The following is a 9,938-nucleotide window of genomic DNA, read 5'->3' on the forward strand; positions in this document are numbered from 1 at the left end:
ACAAAGACAAGATACTAAGATTGGCAAGAGAGAAGCAGCAAGTTTCTTACAAAGGACATTCCATCAGACTAACAGCAGACCTCTCATCGGAAGGAATGTGAGCAAGGAAAGAATGGGAAAATATATTCAAAGTGTTATGGGAAAAGCAATTTCAACTGATAATATGGTACTCGGCAAGATTATCCTTCATATGGGAAGAAAAGATAAGAATATTCTCAGATAAACAAAACCTGAAAGAATTTACCAGCACCAGACCAGATCTCCAAGAAGTTCTCAAGAGAGTGCTATGTCAGGAAAATTAAATGTACTCACACAGAAATAAGAGTTCAAAAACTAAGAAAATGGCCAACTTAATCATAGGAACAAGTCTGGAATTGAATATTATATCCCAGAATTCAATCGGGAAGATCAAACCACAACAGAAGATAGATTAAGTACATGAGACTGAACTGGTGAAATAGCATTCTGTGACTTTTGACTGAAATATTACTGCTTTTCTTCTAGGTTTTGTTGTCCAGTTCCAAGAGTTTTTGTCCTGTCTTGAGCTGTCAATAGGTTCATGTACTTACTATTTGAACAGAATACTATCCTGTTTCCAGGATTTAAGTTTTAAGCAAATTTCCTTACCAATTCAAAACTGCTATTCTTGAAATCACCAGTTGAACTTGCTATTGAAAGTAGTGAAAGTAGATTATTTAAGAAATTGTGTGATCAATAAAATGTGGGGGGAAAAATAGAAGACAACTGTAGACCAGATATAGTGTGAGAAGAGGGTGGGAAAGGGCAGAAGGTCAGACATAGGGGTAAATATAAATAAATGTAAAACTAGAAATGGAAAATTAGTAATGATAACATACATGATTAAGCCACTATGCAGTATATTCTGGATGGGAAACCACTTATTGTATGCTGTGACAATGCTTAGGGGTTGAATGTAAATTAATTTTTAAAAAGTTTCAGGAGGAAAAAAATAAATGAAAACTATTTTTCTTGAAATTAAAAAAAATGCATATTTGATGACCATGGTAAGCTGTATAGGCCCAGCTACGTGCTACTTTATAGTATGTTCATTCTACTCACTGAGGTTTATGCCTAAGGTCAGACTTGTGTTCATGGATATGTATATATTAGCTGTGCTTGCTATTGGAAATATTTAGATTAAGTTCATTAGTGAATAAATAAAATGGGGGGAAAATGCATAAAAAGCAACCATGGATACGGGAGACAGTGTGGGAGGAGGGCGAGACACGGCAAAGGGCGAGAGGGAATCAAGGATGAGAAAAATAACAAAATATACAGGAAACAAGAAATGGAAAATTATTTGTTGACGATAACACATATGTTAATGTGCTTGATTGAGCTAATATACAGTGTATTCTGGATGGGAAATCTCATTTTGTTAGCTGTAATGATGTATAGGAAATGAATGTAAATAAATAAATTTAAATTTAAAAAAATGTAAATTCTGGAAATATGTCTAAAGCCTTTTTTGATCAATATATTCATATTTGATTTGAATAATGTGCTCTGCCCAAAACAAAAATGGAATAAAAGTAATGGAAATTGTCCTATCATCTAAACTTTGTAAGTCTAATGTTTCTGTACCATAATTTTTCATACAATGTGCTTTTAGCATTATGTTTTTTAAAATGTATAGATGGGGGCCAGCAGGTGATGTGATAACTAAAGTGCCAGATTCAAGCATGGTCAACTGCAGTGTGCATGCCTAAAATCTGAAGAGGAAAATGGAGTAGAAGGGACTGTAGCATGCTTTTCTCCCCTGAGGGATGAGTTCTCACTTTCCCTCTCTCTGGCGAGCACATGTGCCCTATTGCAAAAACCTTAAAAAAAAGTAATAAGTATATATAGATGCAGTTAAATGAATAGGTGTGTCATTACTCTAAAACCAATTCACATTTAAATAATTAAAACTTTTACGAAATACTTAGCACTGAGTACTCTGCCTGCATTTTGAGTTCTAGAATTTTAACATTTTTGCAATTATTTTAATAAAAGGTAGATAATTAATCATTTAGGTTGTTTATGATGGAAAATTCAGATGTCTTCCAGACTAGATGAAAAAGATTTCTCAGAACTAAAGGTTAAATAGTTTAAACATTTTCAAAGAAGAAACAGATGTGTCCTATCAGCTTTAACTTTAAAATGACAATAGTGAGCTCTCCAAAGACAAAACTAGCTGGGGCATCACGGAGTGGCAGCCTGTTCCTACCACCCGTTACCCCATTAACTGTGTGTACAAAACTCCATGCTGAGCTCCACGTGCTCTTAATTTGATACTGCAATTAAACATTTAGGATTACATTAAATTATTAACGCATTTTCTCATTTTACTAGACTTAGGGCAATAGCTAAAGCGCCATAAAGTTGCCACTTGTGCACACTTATCATACCTGAATATTGAATTAAAAGTTGATTAGAAATAAAATGGATATTTAGAAAAATCTTAGTTATATAAAAGTCACATAAAATAATAGACTAAATTCCAAAAATTATTCTTTTTTTTTTTTCTTTTTGGAGAGGTTTTTGCTATAGGGTACGTGCGCTTGCCAGAAAGAGAGAGACAGAGAGATAGAAAGCGAGAAATCACCCCCCAGGGGGAATGGCCATGCCGCAATCCCTTCTTCTCCATTCTCTCGGGATCTTGGGCACGCACACACATGCGCCCGGCATGAGTTTAAGCCACCGGGTCCGGGACGTAAACCGCGGTCGACTACGTGGGAGTCCAGCGACATAGCCATTATGCTAACTGCTGGTCCCCCAAAAATGATTCTAAAGTGACTGAAAATTTTATGAAACATCTATACTCTCCACGTTATATCAAAACCTTTTTGATACAATGTTATTAATCTTAATGACAGCTTATGAGATAGACACTATTATCATCATCACCACTTTAGAAATGGGGAAAAGGAAGCCTAGACAGATTGATTTACTTTTCTTTTTCCTTTATAATTTAACTCATCAAAGCAAACCTAAGATACTTTAGGAGAAGTTTTGGGCACAACTGTACCTAAAACACCAACAAGGTATAGTCGTTTTTCATTTATTTCATTCTCTTGTGCCAAATATCAAAACAAGGAACTGCATGAAGTCGTACATACTTCTGTCCATTGACAGAACACTGAAAGCACCCATACACCGTCTCCCTTTTCAAGTTCCCCATTCCACAGAGGATGCAAGGCCCCTTGGGAATATTGTGATTAAGTAAGTTAACTCGGATATGAGTGCCTTCTTTGAGTGAAATATCAGTCATGCTGAGAGGTTTGTCATAGTAGTCAGAAAAGAGATCATCCAAGTAAAGCTGTGAGCGAGAAATGGCATCCATCACTCTTCTATCTAAAAGGACAAAAATGGAAATATATTAGAACTTAAAATAAAAAGCATGTAGCCCAAACTGCATTTAGAAATGTGTGAATTTAAACCGTAAGTCATGAAATGATTTGGCTTTTTAAAAAACTGTATTTACCCGAGGATTCATGCACTTGCCAGAGACAGACAGACACAGGGGAAAGGGAGAAGGCACCCTCCAATGGGATGTGGTCATGCCACAATCCCTTTTCCATTTGTCCATCTTATCAGGACTTGGGGTGTGTATGCACTTGAGCCCAGCATGGTTTTTAAGCCACCAGAGCCAGGGTTCCAACTGTGGGGTCAGCCATGTGGGATCCAGCTCCCTTACCACTAGACCATGGGCCAGCCTGATTTGGCTTTTAAATTCAATTGTCTTTTTTTTTTTAATTATTATTTTTAACACATGGGATTACTTAATAGATAACCTCATGTGTGAATTTAGGAAGAAAAAAAGTACATTTGAAATACTTCTCAATGGACATACTTCTTTCAAATAGTATATTTCTCAATCTGTAGAACAGTGCAAACGTGGCTGTTTCTTCCCTTTCAAATCCTCCTTTTGACACTGAAGTGACACAAAGGTCTACAAAAAAATTTTTAAAAGATGTTATAACTTGAATGATTCATATTTTATTGTTTATGGGTATGATGAATTCTGGTACATGTCATTAACTGTATTTTTTTAAATTTTACATAGTTTCTATATAACATTCACAGAGTGTGAAATTCAAAATACAAAAGGGTGGCACAGTGACACATAAGTCTGTAGCCCATCCTTAACCCATCCAACCTTCCATCCCAGAGACAAGCACTGCTATAGTTCTTGTGTGTGCTTCCAGAAATATTCCATATATTTTACAAACAAAAAGAAATGTGTACATATGAACATGTGTACAATTTTTTATACCCAAATAGTTATATACTATATACATTTCTTTAAAATAATTCAGAGATTATTCCATGTTAGGATCTTTACTGATTTCTTTTTTTTTTTTTTTTTTTTTTTTAAACCTGGCTATTACCAGCATTTATAAAACCAGACAAAGGGAAAGAACTAGGTTTGGGGACATATGCATGCTCTCAATATATCAAACGGTTAACCTGTCTGATTATTACAGATTCAGAATCATGAGAATATTCACAGGAGTTACTCATTCTTAATGGCATCATAGTATTCTACTGTATGAATGTACCATTATTTAATGAGTCCCCTTAAGAAAGTTTCCAATCTTTTGCTCTTAGGAACTGAATATCTTTGTACTCGTATCATTTTATGTATGTGTAAGTATGTCTGTAGGATAAATTTCTAATTAGTTTAAGGCAAAAGTATTGATACATACACATTTAAAATGTCAATGCATGTATAAGTTATATGGTTTATATTCCTCCCAACAAGTAATAAAACTGTAAAAATCTGCCCCTAAAGTATTCCAAATAGGATTTACTAAGCATGTAGTTTTGTTTTGTTTCTGTACTCCCTATCCCCTCCACCCACAGAACTGCAAAAATGAACAAAAGTAGATCTAAAAATGTATACATATTGCCATAGCTAAGGGGTTCCCATGCCTGGTCCTCTGGGCTACTTTGGACTTGTGCCAGCCAGCCAACTAACCCTAAAAATCTGTAAAATGTAGAAATCTAAAATGACTCAGAAATGAGGTATTAGAGATAATGGTTCGTTGGGAAAAGTCATGACTTTTCCGATGACCCAATATATAAGATGACTATTTTGGAGAAACTATTTGTACTTCCAAAGTTAATTTTCTAGGGGGAAAGTAAGTATATGACAGATACAACTGAAGTAAACTAAAAAGTCTAAAACTGTCTTTGGGTTCCCTGGTTTAGGTGCCCTGATACTTCAGGCATCTTACTGCCTACATTTCTTCTGCCACCATCTAAACTACCTATTAGAAGACCATTTGTTATCTCCCCATACAAGTCAAGGAATACTTCATGACTGTGCTGCATTTTAGCTCTCATCTATTACTGTAAATGGGGTGATGGGGAATCTATAGCCTTGATCAAAAAAGCAGAAGAGAGGTATTGGCTAAGTAGAGAAAGGAGAGCTTTCCTAGTTGCTTCACCCAATCATAAGGCTGTCAGTGCTAAGAGCATGACTCTTCTGTAATTACTGACACTGAGAAGGAGCATGTATGTTTCGTGGAGATCAATCACTCACCAAAGGCACCATCCAGGTAAATAAAGAGTTCAAAAACACTGAAAGCTATGGTTGTATGTGCTGGAAATACAATAGCTTTGTCCCTTCCCCTGGGATTCTGCTCATCCATAAAATGAAACTATAAATAGATAAATAAAATAATAATATTAAGGAAGATAACACATGAGAATAGTATTTTGGAAAAACAAAATATTTTCTATAATTCTAACAAAAACCAACAACCAAAAACCCTCCAAGGAGAATTATCCTGCTCATATTAATCTATTTATAATGGAAATCCTGGTGGTCTAAGGAGGACTCACAATCTGTATTAGAAAGTATCTCCTCACTTCTTCACTTTGGTATCGCAGTCAATGACTACTGCTACCACAACAGTAATGTGCTTGGGAGTAGAAGTCATTTGCTTTCAAATTCAAATCTTAGAGAGCACCTATGTTTAAGGGCTAGAGTTGAAGTTTTCAGCCTAGCCTGTCTACTGTTCAAAGCTCCCAGAGCTTATAGCAGCTTTCCAAAGCACGTACCAACGCTCAAGCAAATGTTTTGGATTTGTGCCTCCCAAATGATGCAATGTTAATCAGAATCTGGTGGGCAGCTGAATACAAGTACTGAACAGAACCTTGGTTTGCAGACAAGATTATCATTGAACCCCATCTTTCTAACCATTAGTTTTAATCTAATCATGTCATCACTAGGTGTCACTGAACAACAAGAATAAACAATATCTTAAGTGTACTGAAAGTTAGTTTTAGTATTGCTAAAAAGATTTAACATTGAATTAACATGTTTGGCCATTGATAATGGTTGTTTAGAAAAATTATTTTAAGGCAAAATATAAATTAAACTGTTAAAAATTCAAAGTATGAACCAGATCACTTAAAAATAAAATCAAAGAATTCAACTCAGCCACCCAGTTTTTATTCTTAAGATGGCACTTAAGAAGTAACAGGAAGGACACCAATACATTATTTCACAAAGATGAGTGTTCTGCTTGCATTACATTATGTCAGTTTTCTTGGATTTTTTTCCACATTCCAAAATGAAGTCATGAATGTGAAAAACCCTATATAATTGCAGCTCCTTCATCTCAACATTTGACAAAACATACATTTCATTAGAAATTGAGTGCTTTTTAAAAAATCCCATAGCAACGTTTAGTAAGAGTGTGGTTTACCCGCATTGCTTCCCCACGAATTCCAGCATGCACAGACAGTGAGCACTGCCGTGTGGTTCGAATGCTTTCCATGACCACACACAGCACTGCCTTTCTGCTGCTCCTTGACTGGCGGATCAAGCTGTGATCAAAGTTAATTTTTCTATAAGCAAGAAGAGACATTCACAAGATTCTTTAAAATCTAATTACATGTAATCCAGTACATTTTTTGCTATCATATGTCATTCATTCATATTACACTGCAATTAAAAGTAAACTTAGGCAGGCCTAATACAAATCAGAAAATATACCCAAAAGAAGTTTAATCATGTCTCTCACATTTTCTTAAAATTTGCATATAGTGATGTTGAGAATCTGTCGGAGAGGACTCTTTTAGTTTGTTGTCAACAGATTCCTATATTACTCCAATCTAACAAGCAAATGTGTGCAAAGCTGAAGTGATTTTTACGGAACAATTCAAAATTTAGTTTAAGTCCATTGATTTCTAGATATCTACCCTTATTCAACATTTATATATTATTCATTTGTAGTATTTCAAGAAAGTCAAACAAAATGCATTAGGAAAATGCATTATATACTTTTTTGTAATGAAGATTTTAGTTAAAACTAATGATAACACTAAAGTATATAAGGATTATTATATTGACCGTGTAGTAATTTCTTTGAGTAATGTTGATACTTCTACTTCATGCTTGGTTACTACACCAAATGAGGCTTTTACTGCAATGGAATCTGATCCAGTAACATTAATTCCAACGTCATTCACAATATGATTGCCTCTCCTTCCATAGAGAGAAACATCTGATTCATCTTCATAATTCAGTAGTTGATAAGATGAAATACCTTTAAAGAAAGAATTTAGTATGTTTTGTATATCTCAAAAATCATCTTACATAGATTATAGTACATGTTCACTTACAATCGAAGACATCATTACCGAAGTTTCATATAAAAACAACACTTCAAATAAAGGATCAATAATAGCAACTTAATGAATTTTACAACAAAAAGAAACAAATGGCCAAAATACTTAAAATGAACTCAGATTCTCTATTCAGTCAACAAAATTTCTTAAACATTAAGACCCACCAACTGATTGAAAGAAAAATAAGTGTTCATAAGCAAGAATGTGTCAAATATTAATGTATTTTATAATGTAACCTTAAAATATATTTTATTTGATCAATCGTAATAACTAAATCATCAAAAATAAATGCTTTCATCTGACCATATGAGATAGGTATGCCAAATAATTTTCCATTTTATAGATAAAGAAATATATTGATTTGGTTAAACCAACTTATAAAATAATTAGTAGGTTTGAAAATTATTCAACCAAGAAGAGATTTGGTGTTATATAAATTTTAGCTATTATTTTTCTTAATATTATTATACTTACCATCATAATAAAAGTTGCTTTTATCAATGAAAATGTGTAAGCATTACTAATGTAAGTAGTATATGCCACCTATATTTACGTTGCCAATAATATACTAAATCAGTACTCACAAATATTGAAACTTACCAGCTGAAATCTCTCTGTCTCCTAGAAGAATATCTTTCAATGTAAAAGGTGTTGAGGTAAATTTATATCTAGGAAATAGAAAACATCGCTTCTTTTTTACCACCAAACTTAGAGGCTGGTATTTGTCAGCTTCACTGAGGCTCGGAACAGGAACTAATTTCCCTCCATCCCCAACCTGTTTGACAAAGCTCTTGGTAGCAGCAGCAAACATATTAATATCAAAACGTCATCAACTACAACCCCCAGATAACAAATCCATTTTCAAAGAAGAAAATCAGGTATAAAATTAAGTCTTGTTTCATTTTAAATATAACCATACACCTTGAAAATACAAAGCATGGTCTCTCCAAGTAGTTAGCCAGTATACAGTTCACAACATTACCTCCTCCTGTGTGCTCAGGTAATAAATTATAGATCAACAGTGTAAAATGATACTAAAAGCAAGTCTAATTTGGTATGGTAGTTATAGCACTAGCATATAAACAGAAAACTAGTCATTTAAATATATACTAATGTCCTACGGGACCACAATGATGAGCCAGTAGCAATGGGGCAATTTCAAGGGACGCATCCGGTTCTAGGGGAAACAATGCAATTAGGCGCTTTTGTTAGTATTGGATACTCTCTCCAGTGGACCTAGACCAAAGGGAGTTCTTTCACAAGTCTATCATGCAACTGTGGCAACAGAAAAGTGCTCTTTCCAATCCTTATGGCATATGGTTTATTGTTTGAACATTTCATTTTCCATCTTTTGTATTACAAAACTAAGTGGTTAATATTAAGTATATATTCACAGAGTATGGAAAACAATTGCATGTAGATTTTTGTGAAACACTAAAATCCTCATTACATATAAATCAGTGTATAAACTATTATGTGGTGGTCTCTTACTCTGAAACTGGGCATACTGACATCTCTTTGAAACAGAGTTCTGCATTTGTTTTCTTTTTATCAGTTTATTACTCTGGTTACTCAAACTTATTTTTAAAGCTACATAATGTTACAGGTTTGCTTTATGTAGTTACGTGGCTAGATATAAATTTTAGAAACTAATCCAAGTTCCAAAATATTGCCACAGGTGTTCTGCAGACATCAATACATTTTGAAATATTGGCTATGTGGTCCTTTCAATGAGATACTCATTAAGATGTAATACTGGTGGATAGTAATTGATACACACATACATGGGGAAAGAGGAGATAATAGGCTTAACTTAAGCCTCAAATAATAGAAATTAACTTAGTAAGATTCTGAACGTCTTTTCACTTGCTTGTATACAGGAGTCACATGCAACCAAATAATAAATTACAATAATGTTCCTTTGTGCAAAAAGAATTGTGTAAGGCAATCATCCAGAACATCTAGTATACTCCGGAGGAATTTCTGCAAATAGCTAGCAAACTACTAGAGACCACACGACATCTAATGTCACTGTCTGACCTCCACCAAAATTGGGCATCCAAATACTATTACACCTGACAACAGGTTTGCAGAAACTGCGTTTGCTCGGTATCAGGACCACCGAAAGGCCTTTGTTTATACCTAACATTCCTTGCTGGGATCCGAGGGGTCAGCGCTCATCTCGCGACCAATGCCTAGAATAGACAAAGAAACCGCAGGGCGAGAGAGGAGGAGTCTCCGGACGTTCCCACCTGCTCCACCAAGCAGGGCTCGGGGACCTGGAGAACCCG

At 34.7% G+C, this 9,938-nt stretch overlaps 1 protein-coding gene and 1 non-coding gene across 2 annotated transcripts; both read right to left on the bottom strand.

Annotated features, from left to right (window-relative positions):
- Positions 1-3,058: 3,058 nt before the first annotated feature.
- PJVK (pejvakin) lies at positions 3,059-8,458 on the bottom strand. The gene is made up of 6 exons (XM_006151656.1): positions 8,248-8,458; positions 7,370-7,565; positions 6,723-6,864; positions 5,552-5,669; positions 3,857-3,955; positions 3,059-3,357 (listed from the first exon to the last, which is right to left on the bottom strand). The coding sequence occupies exons 1-6, from the start codon at positions 8,456-8,458 to the stop codon at positions 3,065-3,067; spliced, it is 1,059 nt and encodes a 352-aa protein (XP_006151718.1). The 3' UTR covers positions 3,059-3,064.
- Positions 4,386-4,516, bottom strand: LOC114008352 (small nucleolar RNA SNORA72). Its single transcript, XR_003549905.1, has one exon. It is a non-coding gene; the product is annotated as a small nucleolar RNA SNORA72 (small nucleolar RNA).
- Positions 8,459-9,938: the final 1,480 nt, after the last annotated feature.

The sequence above is a fragment of the Tupaia chinensis genome, unplaced genomic scaffold, assembly GCF_000334495.1.
Source record: "Tupaia chinensis unplaced genomic scaffold, TupChi_1.0 Scaffold000322_1, whole genome shotgun sequence".
NCBI lineage: Eukaryota > Metazoa > Chordata > Mammalia > Scandentia > Tupaiidae > Tupaia > Tupaia belangeri.